The sequence below is a fragment of the Sminthopsis crassicaudata genome, chromosome 3 (genome assembly GCF_048593235.1).
Source record: "Sminthopsis crassicaudata isolate SCR6 chromosome 3, ASM4859323v1, whole genome shotgun sequence".
Taxonomy (NCBI): domain Eukaryota; kingdom Metazoa; phylum Chordata; class Mammalia; order Dasyuromorphia; family Dasyuridae; genus Sminthopsis; species Sminthopsis crassicaudata.
Window position 1 is genome coordinate 469293559 of NC_133619.1, and position 20010 is coordinate 469313568.

The window sequence follows — 20010 nt, forward strand, 5'->3', positions numbered from 1 at the left end:
GGTTTCAAATTTGTTTCCATTCCCCCAACCCCTGCTGAGATGCTTCAAAGAGTAGAGTCTATTCTGTACTTGAGTTCTCACCCTGTGAAAAAGTGAAACAGTGATGTCAGGAAACACAGCTTTGAGGCTTTATATTTCCTGCTCTTGAAGGCTAATTGCTATATAATGATAATAATAACAATAACTCCCAATACTTTTTTTCCTGCAATAATCCTGTGAGGATTGGGAATTGAAAGGGACTTTATAGATCATTTAAAAACAGTCCCTTCATTTTATAGATGAAGAAACTTAAATCCCTAAAGAGGTTATTTCAAAGTCATATAGGGAATAAGTAGCTCTTCTAACTTCAAATCTAGATAATGCATACATTATTTCTATTTTACAAATGAGGAAACTGAGGATCAAGAAGATCTTGTTACTTTTTCCCATGGCAACAGAATTAATAACTATGGAATTCAGATCTGATTCTGTAACTGTTGTTTTTTTCAGAGAATCAGCATGTGGTTTTTCAGAGTTTGTCTATCCCACTTTTCCCTTGAGGCAAGAATGCTTTTAAACTGCAAAGTTATCATATTTCTAAAGATTTCCAGGGAGGAAGAGTCCATAAACCACTTTGGGGAATCTTCCTGGTGTTTAGCAGTGCAATCAAAATGTCCTTCCTAAATCAGGGCATTTCAGGCATGCTATGATAAAGTGGATATTTTGTGTAGTCTAGGTGTGCTCAGAAGGCACTTTATGATTTTTCAGTAAACCATACTCTCTCATATTGCTCACCTCAGGGTTCTGTTTTTCTGAATTTTTTACTATGGGATGGATATTTAATTCTCTCCTAGCTTTTAACCTAAAAACAGCAGTAAAATGTGGTTGCTGGATTTTGCATTGAAGTGGTTTCTATACTAGAAAAAAGTAAAATTCATTCCAGACTACTTACATTTAAAATAAATTCAACATGCTATATTTAGAATTTGTAGATAAAAGTAAGTAAGAACCTAACTGAACTCTCCAAAGAAAGGAATTTTCAATCTAGAGAATGTCACATTGGATATGGCTTGCTGGGGAAATGTGATGTTCTAAGTAAGCCCTGCATCTATTAGAGAAAATGGAGTTTCAGGTGTGACATTGTAGGTAGGTAGAACTTGAAATCAGAATGGAGCAGCATACCTTCCCCTGTGGATTCTACAGCATTATATCCAGAATACCATTATATTGGCCACCATATTGATTTCTTCTTTGTTGGAAGATCCAACTTAGTTTTCTGGGAAATACTTTTTTTAAGTAAATTCATTTTTAAATTTTATTTTATAAATGATGGTATAATATAGGGGGAAAGAAAGCTCTTCATTTGGAAGATATAGGTTCAAATTTTTGCTTTGTGGTCTATGACCTCTAGCAAGTCACAACTTCTCTGGCATTTCATTTCCCCATCTTTAAAATTGTAGACCTTTAATAAAAAGTTTCTAAAGTTCCTTCAAGATCTAAATGATTCAATTATAGCTCAACTCATTGTGCTGTATCCTTTATGATTGATAAAGGATTTTCCTTACAACAACTTTGTGAGCATTTATTATACCCACTTGACAAGAGAGAAAATTGAGGTTCATAGAATATAATTGAATTGCCCAAGGTAAAATAGTCAGTGGCAAGGCTAGAACTAGAGCTAGTTCAATCCAATAAACATTTAAAGTTAAAGACACAGTTAGGTTCTGGGAATAAAAAAACAAAAGGATAAATGGTCCCTGCCCCAAGAAGTTTACATTCTAATATGAGGCAGGAGTATAAAAGATTCAACATGCAGAGATAAATATATACACAATTACTTAAGGGTAGGGACAGCTAAATGGTATAGTGGATGGAGTAGCAGGACCAGTAAGGAAATTTGGGATCAAATTTAACTTCAGATACTTACTAGCTGTGTGACCCTGAGCACCCTGATTGCTTCAGTGTGCCCATCTATATAATGAGCTGGAGAAAAAAATGGCAAACCATTCCTGTGTCTTTACAAAGAAAACCTCAAATGGGGTCACAAAGAGTCAGACCTGACAAAAATTGAATGGGAACAATAATATTTAAGGAGGGAGTGAGTTCCAGTTCTAACTGGGCAAAAGTGAGGACAGACCAGGAAAGACTTCACATAGAAAGTGGCACTTGAAACTTGAGGAAAGCTAAGGATTGTATGAAACAGAGCTAAGAAGGAGATACATTCCAGGTATGGAGAGATGGAAGGTAACCTAGGCAAAGGCTAAGAAATAGATTGGATTGTTATTTATGAGGAATAGCAAATTATTTGGCTAAAATGTAGACTATGATATAGTTAGCACTTTATTAAGCACTTACTATATGCTGAACATTATGTTGGGAGTGTAAAAAGTGGCAAGAGAGTCTCTGCTCTCCAGGTGTTTATCTTCTATTGAGAGAGACAATAAGTCTATACAAAATATGCACAGAGCAGATGAAGGTAGCTTTAGAGAGGAACGCTCTAGGAGCTGAGGCCAACTGAGAAAGAACTCTTAGAGAAGGTTGTATTTGCACTGAGTCTTGAAAAAGGTCAGAAATACTAGAGAGACAATAGTGAGAAGGGCAATAGGATGGGAGGGGTGAGAAAGGAAAATAACATTTTAGGAATGGAGGGTTGCCTTTGTAAAGTCACAAAGATGAGAGGTGGAGTGCTGCATTTGAGAAATAGCACATAGGCCATTAGAACTGGTTCTTAGAATATATGGAGTAGAGGAAGGTGAAAGAAAGTGCCAAGATGGGAAGGGGACAGGATACAGAAAAGAGATTTAAGTGCTTTACAAGAATTTTATAGTTTATCCTGGAAATAATAGGGAACCACTAGCATTTATTGTGTTGGGGGATGGGTGACATGGTTAGATCTATGCTTTAGGAAAATGATTTTGGCAGTTGTGTGGATGATGAATTGGAGTAGAGAGACTTAAACTATGGGAACAAGCTTAGAAAGGTAGGTTGAAGCTTTGAATTCCTATTAAGAGCTTTAAAAGCTGAAATTAAGAGTCTGTTATTTAGACCAGACTCATAGGGAGCCACTGATAATTCTTGACCAGAAGATTGATATGGGTACTCTTGGCTATAGAAAGATTGTTTTGAAAGTTGTGTGAAACCTTAAACTATTTACCAAGATAAGGTCAAAATGGAATATGAATTAAACTTAAAGAGAGGTTTTACCAAAATATTAGTAGAACATAGGACATATTGCTTATTAGACCTATGGTTAAGTGAATAATTTATGAATAGACAAAAGATAGAAGGCAAAGTTAAGCGTAAAATAGATAAGTTCAATTATATTAAATTAAAAAGGATCTATACAAATGAAGCAAATGTAGCCAAGATCAGAAAGAAAGCAGAAAAGGGGAGGGGGAAATTTTATAGAAAGTTTATCAGATAAGGGTTTCATATCTATAATATATAAAGAACTTTGTCAAATCTATAAAAATATGAATCATTCCTCAATCAATAAATGGTGAAAGGATATGCATAGAGGCAATTTTTCAATGAAGAAGTCAAAACATAGTCATATAAAAGTACTCTAAATCATTATTAATTAGAGAAATCCAAATTAAAACAAAGTTGAGATATCATTTTATACCTACCAGATTGGCTAAAATAAGAGAAGGGGAAAACAACCTGCTGAAGAGAATGGGAAAACTGTTGTCAATTGTTGTCAGAATTGGGAACTGATCAACCATTTCAGAGAGCAATATGAATTAGGTCTATTTACAAAGATGATTGGGGGGAAAAAAGGAAAATAACCCATATGTTCTTAAATGTTTATAGCTGTTTTCTTCATGATAGCAAAAAACTAGACATTGCAGGGATGCTCATCAAATAGGGGAAAGGCTAAACAAGCTGAGGTATATGATTGTGATGAAATACTATTGTGCTACAAGAAATAAGCTCAAATGATCTTAGAAAAATATGGAAAGAGTGACTGATATAATGAAGAGCAAAATGATCAGAATCAAGAGGACATGTATAAAATAATAGCACTATTATTTTAAGAAAGACTATAAAGAACATAGGAAGAAAGATGTGTGCTACATTCAGAGAAAGCACTGACAAAAGTACGTATGGAATAATTTTATATATCTATTTGTGTATATTGGTTTATATGATAATTTTGTTATATATTTGAAAAGAATAGCAAGTTATGGAAACAATGTGAAGGGAAGGAAGGAATTGATAAGATTTTATAGCACTTAGTAGGATGGGGGAGGAATGAAAAAAGTCAACATGTCTAGTGAAGAAGCATTTATTAGATGCTTACTTCAGTGCCAGCCACTCACTGTGCTCTAAACACTGTGAATACTAATAAATGTTGCAAAACCTTGCCCTCGAGATGCTTATGTTCTAATGGGGGAAAGACAGATACAAAAGGGTGGTAGAGAAAACCCAGAGAATCAGGAGGAGAACTCAGAAAAAAAAAAAAAAGACATGACTGACCTGGATTTTTTCATTCAAATGAAGTTCCTGGAAGGAAACAATAATTAGAGAAAGACACAGGGACAGAATTTGAGAGGGGCAAAAATAGAGTGAACCTCTAGAATGAGGAGACTGTTGTGATATAGTAGAGAAAGTATGTAGTCAGGAGTATAGTTCAAAGAGACATAGCATCTTTCTTTGAAAAGAACATTTTGGGAGGAATTAGGCAATCAGGGGAAAGAGCAAAAAGTCCTGAAGAAGACAGATGAGAATCTAGGGTAAATCCAGTGTCACAAAACTGGATAAGTGAAAAGATGATTTTGCACTCAATGGAATTAGAGGAGTGTGGAAGATTAATGGGTTTTGAGAGGAAGATAAGATAGCTTTTGATCATGTTGGATTTAGATGTATCTACGACAGCTATTTGGAGATGTCCAACAAGTAATGTGGTATTGGTTCTCATATTGGATATATAGATCTGAGAATCATATTCATAGAGATGATAATTAACTCATCAGAGTACTGATGAGATAACTTAATCAGAGTGGAGAATGAGGAGGGAGGAGGCTCCCAGGACAGAGCATCTCTATCTTTAAACTGATGCTGCTATAATATTCATAATTAAAAGACAGGGCACAGATGACAACACTGCAGAGAGTGAGAAGGAAGTCATATATGTGAGAAGAGAAATAGGAGAGCAAAAACAGTTCTGGAAACCCAGAAGGAAGCATTCTAGAGAAGAGGTGGTGATACATAGTATTATATACTGCCAGAAGGTAAAGAAAAATAATGACTAAAAAAAGCCATTGAATTTAGCAATTAACTATTTTTGGTAATTTTGGAAAGAGCAGTTTCAGTGAAGTCATTTGACTTAAGCCAGACTCTAAGGATTTCAAAAGTAGAAGGCGGAGGAAATAGATTCAATGAGTGCAATTGGTTTTTTCTAGTCTTAGAAAAGGAGCAGAGATTGATCCAAATAGTAGGATGATAGTGTGACATGATAGTGATATCACATGAATATTTTTTATTAAGGATGGAGGAAACCTGGGGATTTTTATAAGTAGCAGAGAAAGAGTCAGTAGATAAGGAACAATTGAAATTAAGAGGAAGGTCTTGGGATAAAGGGTGGTTTCTTGATAATTAAGAGAAGAGTTATCTCTTCCTTATTAGTTGGAGCAAAGGAGACCATGAAGGGTTAGTGGAGGAATGTTAAGATATAGAATTCAGTAAGTGAAAGTTCACAACTGATAGCTTCTATTTTATATATATCTTGCTAAGAGAAGAGGGCCATGGAAAGGCAAGATGGCATAGGAGGCCTGAAGAGAGAAGTTCAAAATAGCAATTATGGGAAATGTGTTAGACAATCAGGAAAAAACCAGAAACATCACTATGGATCAGAGAGATACTAGTTGAGATTGGATAACCAATTTATAATGACTCTAACAGCAGAGCTGTGATGTCTTTCAGCCATGTTCATTTGTAGATCTTTAAGAGAAGAGAAAACAGATAATGATACAGGGGAAGTAACTCAGATTTTGGAGTCTGGCACAAGGCATGAATGATGATAAGACAAGAGAGCAAGGGAGTCTAAAGTTAATGACTGTATGTAATTGAATCAGTTAATGGTAAGGTCAAGATTGCAAGGGGAGAAAAGCGAGATCAGAGCAGGGTTGGGAGCAGAAAGTAGTAGATAGACTAACTGGGGTCTCCTTAAGAAAGAAGAATAGAGGGGCAACTAGCTGGCTCAGTGGGTAGAGCAACAGCCCCGAAGTCAGGAAATTCAAATCTGGCTTCAGACACCTAACACTTCCTAGCTGTGTAACCTTGGGCAAGTCACTTAAGTGCAATTACCTCAGAAAAAAAAGAAAGAAAGAAAGAAGTGTGACATTCTTCTCTAAAGTATAAAATTCTCTGGGAGCAGGTTTCTTGGAGGGCTTCTGGAGGCAGCCTTCCTTTCAGTTCAGTGTAATCACCCCAAATGCAGCCAGGAGTTAAAGTCCAAATCCTTTATTTTCTCTTTCCAAGTATTGTTTCATTCCTTGGACTCGGTTAGCTTTCTTATAGGCCTATCTCTCTCCTTGGTTCTGAGAGTTCTTGCTGTTAATTCTTTGCCTCTGCCAGCTTCTGCCTTTAGCTTCCTCAGAATGTCTCCAGCCAGCACAAAGTTGGAAGTTGGAATGAATCTCTCTTCTCCTCTGAGAGTGGGCTTGTGTGTCTGGCCCTGAGAGCTTCTTGCTTATATGCTGTACATTGAGTACACACCAATCATATCACAGAAGCCGTTATTTGTTGTAGGATTAAATCAATGCTAAACTAGATTTAACTATTGTCTCCTCAATTCCACTCAGTACCTTGTTTCAAGTTCTGGCCCATAGCATCTCCTTGTAGGATCAGATCAATCATACTGAACCATGCTAAATTAAATAATTATTGTCTCCATCAATTCCACTGTCTTAGTACCTTGTAAGAATGCTAACAAAGAAGAAGAAGAATAGATTTAAAAGGAGGCACTGAGAAAGATGGAAGATAGAACACGGTTGGTCAGAGAAAAGATTAGAATATCATAAAGGTAGAAAGGTTAGCATTCTAACTCTTAATTCAATGTCCTTTCCCACATACAAATGGAAAAATCTTCTTTACAGAAATTTTATCTAAAACTGTGTTTTGTTTTTTGTTTTGTTTTGTTTTGCTGGGGACAACTAGATGGCACAATAGATAGAACACTTTGCAAAAAGAGATATTTTGGGCATCTTTATCACTATCCTAAGATTATATATATATAAAGAATCCTATTTGCAGTGAAATTATTAAAATGCCTCATTTTTCTAGGGCAGAAACAGTCCAATTCCAATATTTCAAATGTTGTGAGATTGGAACTCACCTTACTATAATGGTTGATTTATTTTATTACTGGATCTAAAATTTTTCTTTTATTAGACATATCTTTTAAATGAAACAGAAATTCAGGCAGATGTTCCCTCTCATGCACTCAGAATGCTGGCAAATTTATTTTTTAATTTCATGTGCCTTAAGTTCCTAGTAGAAGATCATTTCTAACACTGCAATTTTTGTTTTTATCCATTACTGATTAATAGATGAGTAAGATCAGTGTTTTATTTGCTCTATCTCTGTCATAACTGAACAGATTCCCTTTTACAATTTGGCTGCATTCCAAGTTCCTTTGCCTTTCAGAATATTAGATTCCAGCTCTTTGATCCATTAAAGTTGAAGCTGCTAGATCCCAAGTAATCCTTATTGTGGCTCCTCAGTATTTGAATTGTTTCTTTCTGGCTGCTTGCAATATTTTTCCTTGGTCTAATAGTTCTCAAATTTAGCCACTATATTCATTGGGATTTTAATTTTGGTGAATTTTTTGGTGAATTTTTTCAATGGTCATTTTACTTTCTGATTCTGTGATATCCAGGCAGTTCTCTTTGATGATTTCCTGAAACATAGTATTTAGGCTCTTTTTTTTTCATCATGTATTTCAGGAAGTCCAATAATCTTTAGATTGTCTCTCCTAGGTCTATTTTCCAGGTCGGTTGTTTTCCCAATTAGATATTTTACATTTTTTCCCTAGTTTTTCATTTTTTTGGTTTTGCTTGACTGATTCTTGTTATCTCAACGAACCATTCATTTCCATTTGTTCATTTCTGAATTTTAGTGACTTTTTTTCTTCATTTACTTTTTTTTTTTTTACTTCTTTTTGAACTTTTAAAAATGAGATGTTTTGTCCTGTGGAATTTTTTTTTCCATTTCACAAATTATGTTTTTCTAGGAGTTGCTTTCTTTTTCCATTTTATCAAATCTATCTTCATTTCACAAATTATGTTTTTCTAGGAGTTGCTTTCTTTTTCCATTTTATCAAATCTATCTTTTAATGAGTTATATGCTTTTTCCATTTCACTGTCTATTTTGTAGTGAATTTTCTTCAGATAGTTTGTGGTGCCTTTTCCAAACTTTCTTGAAAATTTTTCATTTCCTTTCCCCATTTTTCTTCTAGCTCTCTTTTAAGATCCTTTTTAGTTTCTTTTAAGAGACCCTTGTGTGATGAGGACCAGGTTATATCACCTTTTGGGGCTTCATCTGGAGACAATCTGCCTTTAGTGTCCTCAGGGTTTGAAATCTGTTCTTCTCTTTCACCATTTCTCTTTCAGCTGTCTATCGTCAGAGTCATCTTTACTTTTTTACTCATTTTTTTTTAAAAGTTAAGGTCTCCCTTTAGGGTGAGGAAGGTTTTCCAAGGAGCTCCAGCTGCGCTGGGTCAGTGCTGATTTACTCCTGGTGCTGGGTGGGTGTGGCCAGGTCCCATGAGATTCTGGGAGTTTGGGGTTCATTATAAATCTTTTGTATTTGTGTTGGATGTTTTATAACTTCTCTGCTGATTTGCTAGCTTGCAACCAGTGCAGAGTAGCCAACATTGCTGTAGATTCCTTCCCGTAGATTCTCTGCCACACGGAGTCTGCACCACCTACAAAATCTTCACTGCCTGCAGAGTCTGCAGCACCCCAGGTGCTTTCTCATGTTTGTACTCAGCTGTTTGTGTTTTGCTGCCTCCCTCCCATTTCCAATTGAAACAGACCTTTTCTGGTCCATTTCCTCCCTATAGATTCTCCATCATGTGGAGTCCCCACTAGCTTCAGAGATTGCACCACCCCAGGACTCTGTGCTATCTGCACTGGCGTTTGTATTCAGCTGCTTGTGCTGGCTACCTCCCTCCTGTTTCCAATTGAAATAGACCTTTTCTGGCAATCTTCGAAATTATCTTCTGCTGATAATTTGTTGCATTCTCAGTATTTGTGGGTTCTGCTAGTCCAGGGCTAATTCAGAGGCTGGATTTCCTAATTAGCATGAGGGTTGTAGAGAAGGTCAGAGAGAAACATGTGTTGTCTCCACCATCTTGGCTCCATACTCTCTCCTCCTTGTCCTGGTGTGGATAGGTATCTTTTCCTTACCCATCTCCCCCTCTAAGCTTTGTTTTGATGATGTGTAGGAATGAGATCCCCTCTCTGCTTGGAGACCTAGGTCCAAATGGGAAAGAATTCATGAACCCCAAAGTCTGTGGCAAAAAAGTAAGTTTTATTTTTCACTAAGAAGTTCCCTCTCTCTTAGCAGGCAGATTTCTTAATGAAGAAATTTGCCAAGATTGGGTTTGCAGAACCCTATTATATGAGCAAATCTTGGAGCAGTTTGAACTGATTATCCAATTGAATGAAATTAATTTGAAGGCTTTTTTTTTTCTTTTTTCAGAATTTAGAGTTTCCTGAATGGGAATTCAACTACCCAAAATATCAATGGTGGGGGGTAATTTGCCCAAGATTTCCAAATGAATGATGCTTCTTATCTCTGTCTGGAAAATGTGCCTCTTTCCAGACTCTCTAGAGCCTGGGAGACCCCAAATCTCTCTTCTTTGCAGACCAAAGGGGACACAATTTCAGTGATTATTTTACAGATTAAAGGGGACACAATTTTTACCAAATTTACCCCCATCATTTCTACATATTAGAATAGAAAGTGCTTGAGATCACTGCCGTTCTTTTTGTTCACATTTATATTCACAGGCTTACCATAGTGCCTGGCATATGGCCAATACAATATATTCTTGTTTCTTTGACCTGATATCCTCAATTCCTGTCTCCTCCCTCCTCTCCCTTCATTTTCAAACTTAGCTTCTTAATTGCATCTTTCCCCATTTGTTTTTAGCAGCCAAAGAACATTGGGATATGAATAAGGAGCTTGCTACACCTTATAGGATCTGATTTAGGCTGAGACAAACTAATGGTTTTCAAGGTTTCATCCTCCTTCTTCATCCCCTCCCCACCTATCTCCCACTTCCATCTTTCCCTTGGATACAGTTCATGACTTCCTGCCTGGCTCTCTAGTAGTTATTTTTGTGAGCTTGGCTTTGACCTAAACCAGACTTGCAGTCTCCTCTTTCCCCTCCCCACCACATCTCCCTCAGGCCTGTTAATCTGTTAATTGTGGTTTAAATTTTGTTTGGTCCTCATTTTCTCTCTCTTCCACCTGTGCCTGATACTTCTGGCTACAAACACATTCAGGTCTCCTCAATATTAAAAAAGCATTTACTTTATTTTGTTAAAATTTTCATTCAACATCCTCTTTTCTCTGCTGCCAGAATTTTAAAAAGAATACTGTAGTCTCCCCTCTGCTCTCATGTCCCCATCGTTACTTTCTCTGGGAAATTTTATAATCTGACTTCTTTTTCTGGAAACTGCTCTCTGAGGCTAAACATAACATAGTGAATGACGTGCTATGGGAAGAATCCAGGTTTTTTTGGGGTCCACCTCTTGTCTTTGCTACTTATTAGCTTTGTGATCTTAGGTGAGCAGTTTTATTCTTCTGAGTCAGTTAGTAAAAGGAATAATATAGTATTATCTATTTCACACGTTGTAAAGTGCTTTGTAAACATTTAACTTTCCTGGAATGTCATTTGCTACCCAGATATAACAGAAGAAAGCAGATCACCCAGAAGAGTATAACTCTTCAGGGGTAATGTAAGAGAGTACTGATCTATGAATTGGAGACCCAGGACTCAAACTTTGACTATGCATTTATGGGCCAATTTAAGCCTCTTTCCTCATTTTTAAATGGGGAGGATAATACCTTAATAGCACTTATCCTATCTGCATTAGGGGGCTGTTGTGATGGAAGTGTGTTGATGATCTCAGAGCACTATAAAAAAAAGAAGTCTTTTTTTTTTTTTTAATCACCAGATCCTATGGTTTCTCCTTCCTTATCATTGTTGATCTTTATTTAGCAGCTCCTATAATGAGATCATCTCTTCTTTCTTAATAATTTCCTCCTCTTTTGGGTTTATGACAATCATATTTAGATAGATTTCCCTTTGACTGTTCCTTTTCTGTCTTCTTCACTAGTTCTTCCCTCTATCCCAGAAGTTTTGAGGTCCCTGGTAGTTTAGTCCTTGAGTTCTTCTCTCTCTTTACACCTAAGGCAAGTTAATCCATTGCTAGAACTTGAATTATTATGTAGAGGGAAGAGACTCCTAAATTTGTATATTCATCTTCCAGTTGCATCTATTTGAATGTCTTACCCACATCTCTACTTGAGATGTTCAAAACCAAACACATATTTCCCTCAAAAATTACCTCTCCTTTTTATTGATATTAGCAGTGTGTAAAGTCCTGCTAATTCTCTCTCTAAAATAATTTATCCAAAGCTCACAGTTGTGAGGATTAAAAGAGATGAGATTTGTAAAGCACTTAGAACATGCCGGACACATAGTAGACACTATATAAATATAGTTATCACAACCATTATCCAACTCCTTCTTACCATTTAATTAATGATATAGGATTACAAGATTAAAACTAAATTACCAGATTCATTAAATCAGTATATATATATATATATATATATATATATATATATATATATATATATATATATATATATATATATTTATCTGCCTTCACTACCTCTGGGCTTTGCCATACATCCTGTTATTGAATTGTTAGGATTTCCAGGCCTTTTCTTCCATCCTACAACTTAACTCTCTTATATGCGTTGTCTACTTTAATTAGAATGTGATCTGTCTTACTTTTCTATTTGTATCAATAGATAGATTAGAACAGTGATTGACATATAATAAATATTTCATAATTTTCATTCACACACTAGATTGAATGTTCCTTGAGGGCAGAAGCTATCATTTTTCATCTTCGTATCACCTGGCATAGGCCTTATGTATAAAAACCACTATAGAAAAAGTTTTAATCCAGCATGCCAGAATAGAAGTAACCATCTTATCTTCCCTGATTATTTTCTTTTCTTTAAATTTTACAGCTGGCTCTTGCCTCTAGTAGGAGGAGAAGAAACCAGAGAATAAAGAGAAAAGAAGGAAATCAGATTTTTATTTATCAGATAAATGGATTAATCATTTTTATTCTTTCTTTTTCTAGGAGAGAGTTATGTATGTGGGTCAATAGAACCCTTCAAAAAACTGGAGTACACCAAGAATGTAAACCCTAACTGGTCAGTCAATGTCAAGACAACTTCTGCTTCCCGTACGGTGTCTTCGCTTGCCACTGCCAAAGGCAGCCCCTCAGATGTGAGGGAGAATAAGGATTTCATTCGGCCCAAACTAGTCACCATCATCAGAAGTGGTGTGAAGCCACGCAAAGCTGTCCGAATTTTGCTCAACAAGAAGACTGCCCATTCATTTGAGCAGGTTCTCACTGATATAACTGATGCCATCAAACTGGATTCAGGAGTGGTTAAACGCCTGTATACCCTAGATGGGAAGCAGGTAAGATGCTTTTGGAAATGTATTTTCTTCCAAATTCTCTGTAACTATAGGGTTTAAAAGATGAGATGTGAGACTAGATGGACACATGGAAAATACTTTGTTGCTTAAGTTGTTTCACTCAGAAGCATTCTGAAGGATTTGCCTTTTATAGTGTAACAGAATTGACCATTTGGAGAATAAGTAAAACTAAAAGGTGGAAAGAGTTTGAATAATTAAACAAATATGTGTTTTATATGTGTGTGTGTGTGTGAATATATATGTGTGTATATTTATGTAAATTTTAAATAAAGGGACACATAAAATATAGAAATATATAAATGATAATATATGTGTGTATGTATATTTATTCACGATGTACACATATATAAATATGTATATGTGTATATATTTACAATTTTAATACTACTGATCACAATCAATTACAACCACCCCAGAGGTATGCTGAAATCAGATCATACAAGTTCAGGACCCATTTGTTAAATACTAAGTGGGACCATTGGAAATGCTGCAAATCAGAGCTTGATTTATTATTTTGTTGCTTGGTCTACACTTAATAAAGTGATGGAGAAAACATTAATTAATGTAGATTAAATTTAAAAGTGCATTGTGCAGACAAAAATTTTTTCATACCTGAGAGCTGATTGAAAATATTTACTAACACACCCTGTCTAGTTCTTATTATGCCGAGAAGTAATGTGTCATGAAATCCAAGTTTGGATATGACTCAAAACATAGCAGTAACCAATAGATGATATTAAAATTAATTTATTTGATTCAGATTAGGTTTTATTACTCTTGTACTTGAGTAAATTCCAGTAAAATGATGTATTAAAATGTTAAAGATTCTAAAGACAGTTCTAAAGAGTGAAGAACTCCTGACTGATTGACGTTGAAAGGTATGTTTTTATATACTGTAAATTTTGTATTTACAAAAACAGAAGTGCAAAAATTATAAGTGTTTTCCTTTATTTCACATATTTGCTAATGTCTTTTGACTTGAATTCATGGGGTTGCTATTAAAACTTTATAATAACTTATAGGGAATTAAATTATGTGACCTCCTATTTACTTATCTACTTTTCATGCAGTTTCATATAGTATATTATTAAAATTATAAAGTAACACAAGTCAAGAGAAAATCTGGTTATGAATAGAATCAGATAAGTACAATGAGATTTAAAAGTTGTTCTGAAAAAACAATTAAAAAGGACTTTCTAATAAAATTTTGATTGACAATTAGTCTTCAGGGTTGTGATATCTAAGTATCCTTTGAAAAATAATATATATTTTACCATGGTGATTTGGAACATTTACATGAATAATACAAACTAAAAGTCAAACAAAACTAGGGAGCCTTTTAAAAATTAATTATCTTTTATCCCTTATATTTATATGAATATGAATCTATTGAAATAAATTTAACCTCTCTGGAGGATAAGCAGTTGACATAATATCCTATAAAATTGGCAAATTAAAAAAGACAGTTTTATATATGCTATTATTCCAAGAATGAATTTTTCTGCTGGGATCTGATTACATTGGTCCCCATATATTCATGTTTTGTGAATTTTATAAACAAGCACATTTACTTGAAGTTCTTTTTTTGAATTTTCATATGATTTGTGGCATTTCCATTTGCCTGTTCATTTTTTTCTAATCATAATTTGATAAAAAGTAAATATGGATAAAGAATCTGAGTGATTACTTTTCCTTAACCTGTTAAAGGTTTAGGTTCCAATAATATATAAGTTTCATCAGCTAGAGTTCAACAAGACCTTTGCTGACATTCCAAACATATTGAATTATAAGAAAGATAATGTACAGAGTTCACTGTTTAAAGAACATTTTGGTGAATTCTTTGTAAGGAGAACAATTGATCTTTTTTATCTAAAGTTTTGTATTATTTATATCTTTTTTTGGAAGGCTCATTTGATCACTGAATAAATGAATGGAAATTATACAATTCATAAATTTCATATTAATAAATTTATGCCCTCGTTTTTGTTTGCTATATTTGCTATGTCTAACACTGATGTTCTCTTCTGCTACTTAAAAAAAACACTTTGGTACTCTTGATTAAGTGTTGCTAATGCTTTCTCATTTCAAAACTTCAAATTACTTCTAGACACTCTCATTTTGGCACCATTTTGTAAGATGGAAAATTGACCAGTGTAGTTATCTCCTTTGTCCTGGTGGTAGATAATTTGCTTAAAGGGAAAAGTAATAATCTGATTTTCAATGTAGTTTTTTTCAAGGACAAATTAATTTAAGTTGCTCTGTACATGGACGCCCTGTATTAATAACATCAGTATTCCAAAGGGGAACATAATAGATAACTGTATATGTATGTAATAATAGTAAAACAAATATTCAAGAAGCCAAAACAAAACCTATAATGGGCATGATCTCTGGTGATTAAGTGTTCCATAATTTTATTTTTCCATTTTCCATGAGTAAATACCTTTGAATGACCTAATTTTAAAGTGATTTCTCCTTGATTGATATATTAATTCATGATTTTTCCTAAAGTGAGCATCATCCTGTAACTCTCTAGGGTCTTCTCAAAGTACTCTGGCTGAGGTTCTCCCTCCAGCTCATCATGGATTTTTGTTGGCTTATACTATAAGGTGCTTTCTGGAATTAGTGTTTTGACTTTAAATCCCTTTCCCATCTTCTCCAGGATCTCCTTGAACCATAGGTATTACAATGACTGCTTTTGTTCCTATAGCCAGGCTCACATTTCTTCAAAATCTTCATGGTGAATAGATATATCCAAAGAAGACCACTGGGAATTTTTTTAAACTACTTTCTCCCCTAATTAAATCTTCCAAAACCATTTTGTCAATTGTGTGTATACTATTTCTCAAAAGTTCATTGTGGTGTGATAGCATTCTCCCATAGGATTTTTCTAAAGAGTTTTCTAAAAAGTCAGGAACTGCAGGGGAATTGGAGACAAAGATAGAAAGATTTTTGTGCTCTGGTGCTCAGAAAGAGCAAACTTATTTTTTCATGGACTGTGGGAGCTTTAGTATTGCTTTTGGGGAAAAGATAGATCTGCTCCCATAAGCAGTTTGCTGAAATGGCAACTGTGGACAATCTTGGCATTCTTGAGCAGTGGTGAGAATAAATTGCCTTTTCCCTAGGTTCCCCTTTGAGTCGTACTCCTTTATATCCAATAAGATACTGGCAACTTCTGCAACCAATTTCTTATGGAACCCACATTTTTATTTAGTGGCCCACAACTCTCAATTGCATAGCATCCTCAAGTGTTCTCTCTCTCTCTCTCCTATTTTTTATTTTTCTAGTTAACATTTATAAAGCAGTTTTAGTTTTGCAGAATGTTTTGCATTTTTAATCTGATTTTAAGTGATCTGAGTTCTTTGTTTTTGTTTTTTAAGTATCACATGAACCAAAAGGAATAATTCATGGAGGCTTTCTATAAGTTGAATTTCTTATAGAATCTGTAGAGGTAAAATTCTTTAGTTTGATGTCAGTTTGATCAAATTGTGTTGTAACATTTAAGTCAATGGTTGAAGTCAATTCAACAAATATTTGTTAAGCAACTCTTGCATAAAAAGTCCTGTATTGCTTGCTGAGAGAGAAAATAAATAAGACCACCAGGAAAATCTAATTGGGAACAAGCAAAATGGCACCCTAATTTTCCTCCAATTGGTGTGAACATTTGAATAGACTGTTTGCTCTGAGATCCCTGACAATAGTATCATTAATATTTATTGATGGAGCACCTATGTTGTGCAATGGACACAGTGCTGGGTCTGGAGTCATACTCATCTTCATGAATTCAAATCTGGCCTCAGATACTTACTAGCTGTGTGACTCTGGGCAAGTCATTTAACCCTATTTGATTCAGTTTTCTTATCTGTAAAATGAGCTGGGGAAGGACATGGCAAATCATCACAGTTTCTCTGCCAGGAATACCCCAAATGGGGTCACAAAGATTCAGGAATAACTGAAATTTACTGAACAAGCCCCCCTTTCTATTGTTTTGTACTTTGACTAGAAATGATCACATACATGGAGCTGAAAATTTAGTAAAAAGTCATAACTAGCATCTTTTCCAATTCGCTCCCCTTCTAGCAACTTTAAACACTATGTGACTAGAATAATCAAATGAGCAAGGACTACAATGGAAGGAGGAACATGGTAAGAGTCACCTTCTCATTGTTCTGGTACCTTGCAAAAAAGAAAAGATCATTTTTCCAGTGGAGGGCTACTTTCCCCCATTCTATTCCTTTTATATTGACCAAAGAGTCTGAAAAGCAAGGTTTTTTCCCCCTTGTATCTCCCTTATGTCCCCCCTACCCCAGTCAAGCTTTGGTCTTTAGTACTTTCTCTGTTGGTTGCACAAGCAATCTGCCAAAAAACCTTTTTTGCCCAGATGGCATTTGCAGTGTGATTATTTTTCCTAAGTGATTAAAGTCAGCTCAAACTGTACATGATTGCTAGAAAGAAACCATGGCACATCTCCTAACTTCCAACATTGTATACAGGGGCATCTGTGGCCTTTTTGGGGAGTGAAAAAGCCTGCTGTTTTGAGCCATTAAATCTTTCAAATCTGTGATTATTGGATCTTTTCTTATAAATGTAAAGAGCAACAAATCTCTAAGCAGCCTAACTCAAGAAAATACCTTACTGTGAAGATCACTGATAAAGCTCTCTACAAGTTATTTTTCTAAAATTGAGCTATAAGAAAGAAAGTCGGCCTCCATCCCTTCTTACTTCTCTCATTATTTCTGGGGGGAAAGTCTTATTAGAGATATTTTTCTGACTGAGAGATATTTAATTTTCATATGTCTGATCACAACTTTACTAATTCACACTAAAGATCCACAGAGAGAAGCATCAAGCTGTAACATTGGGAATTCAAGAATTTAAAATCTTTAGCTTTGAGAGAATTAAATCAGGGTATTTCTTATAGCTGTGACTATGAAAGTAATCATGAATTGTAAGATAGATAATTTAAATTCATGAAGTTGAAAAGCTTTTGCAAGAACAATATTAATATAACTAGGATAAGAGGAAAATGGCTGACTGGAGAAAAAAATCTTTATTTTCCATCTTGAGTACTGCTATAAATCTAGAAGATCAAAAGCTATTCTCCAATGAATAAGTGGCCAAAAACTGACAACCATGTGAAAGACTGATCCAGGTCACTAAGAATACAAATACAAACAATTCTAGGATTCCACTTCATACCCAGAAAATTATCGAAGATGACAAAAGATAGAAATAATCAGAGTTGGAGGAACTGTGGAAAGTTGGGTACTGATTCAAACAAATTGGAAAGTAATTTGGAGCTGAGATAAAAAAGTACCTAAAATGTATTCTTTCTGATCTTGAGATCTTACTTCAAGGAACATACCCCAGATAGTATAATGATTTTTATTGGTTCCACATATACCAAAATCTTCTTTTTTTACAGTAGCAAAGAAAGAAGAACAAATTAGATGCCAGTCATTTGGGGAATGGCTAAAGAGACTGTATATGAATTGATACAATAACATTGCAATATACACCCTTGGCAAGCACACTACTTCTCCTTGTTTTATGAATCATTTGATAGTAGTAATCAGAGAGGAGTTATCGATTATATCTATCATATAATAGTTATGATGTTATTTGAAGCCAAATTATTTTGATAGTCAATAAAGAATTAATAGAATAGATTCTCATATTTTTGGATGTTTCAATCAATTGTATGATTACAAAACTGTGAGCTATAGTAGAATATCATATGTTTAAAATCTGACTTAATGTTTCAGCAATATTCAGTGCTGTGCCTAACTCAGGTCAATAGATTGTAAGTTTCTGTTCGATATTGGAACAAAATGAAATAGTCTTAGGTCATTCCACATTTTAACAAAATGAGATTTACTCAGCACAGCAGGAGTCAGATATTCAACAATGATGTGCATTGAGGACCCATCAAATTGATTCAGCTGAGTGAAGCTCCCTTGTCTGAACTGTCCATCATTTTCCACCAGTCTGGTCTCAAAGAGTACTTGGAGCTCTTCCTGACTATTTTGTAATCCAAAAATGATGTCAACAGCTTGAGCTTTTATTCCCCGGAGCCATTTATGTCTCAAGGATAGTTTCAGTACCTTTTCAGGAAAAAAATAGCCTACCTTTCATGGGAGAAGAAATTAGTTGGTGTATGTATTTATTATATTCATAAAGATTGTATAGATGTAGGGAAAAAGTATAGTTATTTATATAGCCTCGATTGCCTTTTCAGTTTTTTATAATTTTTTTTAGTTTAGTATATTCCATTTTCAGATTTCCTGAGATTTTTCAAAGCAATCAGAAGTTCTAATGTTATCTTTATCACTTTAATTAACTACTGATTTTATTAATATTTATTTATAGAAAATTTTATAATTTACAAGTGCTTTTAAAACCAATCAGGCAATTGAGGGTATATAATTTACAACACTTCTGTGAAGTACATAGTGGATATAATATCTTCCAATTTATTGATTAAGAAACTGAGATTTACAGAGGCATGGTAATCATGAAATAGTTTAATAGTAAGACCCTTGAAAGTAGCTACTGTATCTTCTGTTCTGTGTATGTGTGTATGATAATCTTTTTTGATATGTTCATATGCTTGCATGCATATTTCATATGTCACCATACACCCTGTGTTTTTATGCTTAAAATCATTCTTATGATGTATAAAAAGAATCTATAAATCACATTGTTTCAGCATAGACACTTTTAGGTTTGGGTTCTATTTTAACATTAAAATTAGAAATCAAGGGGCAGCTAGGTGGCACAGTGGATAGAGCACCAGCCTTGAATTCAGGAGGACCCAAGTTCAAATCTGGTCTCAGACACTTAACACTTCCTAGCTGTGTGACCCTGCACAAGTCACTTAACCCCAGCCTCAGAAAAAGAAAAAAAAATTAGAAATCAGCTTTCACAACTGATAAGGGCAGAATTCTCAACAAGGATAGGGATAAATGATCACAAAATAGGAGATAATTTCAATAATATAAAAGCAAAAGGGTGCAGCTAGATGGTACAGTGGATGTTGAGCAGAACCTGGAGTCAGGAAGACTCATCCTCATCTTTCCTCATACACTTAGAAACATATTTTCTCGGACACTTAATAGCTGTGTGTGTGACCCTGGGCAAGTCACCTAACCCAGTTTGTCTCAGTTTCTGCATCTGTAAAATTAACTGGAAAAGGAAATGGAAAACCACTCTAGTACCTTTGCCAAGAAAACCCCAAATAGGTTTATCAAGAGTCAGGCATGACTGAA

At 34.8% G+C, this 20010-nt stretch overlaps 1 protein-coding gene across 5 annotated transcripts in view; it reads left to right on the forward strand.

The window, feature by feature from the left end:
• The window catches only part of DCLK1 (doublecortin like kinase 1), a 387769-nt gene that overhangs the window by 15642 nt on the left and 352117 nt on the right, over window positions 1-20010 (forward strand). For all 5 annotated transcript variants that reach the window (XM_074303493.1, XM_074303494.1, XM_074303491.1 and 2 more), the window contains exon 3: window positions 12378-12724. In XM_074303493.1, the coding sequence (XP_074159594.1) occupies window positions 12378-12724 (347 nt within the window). The remainder of the gene's footprint in view (window positions 1-12377; window positions 12725-20010) is intronic.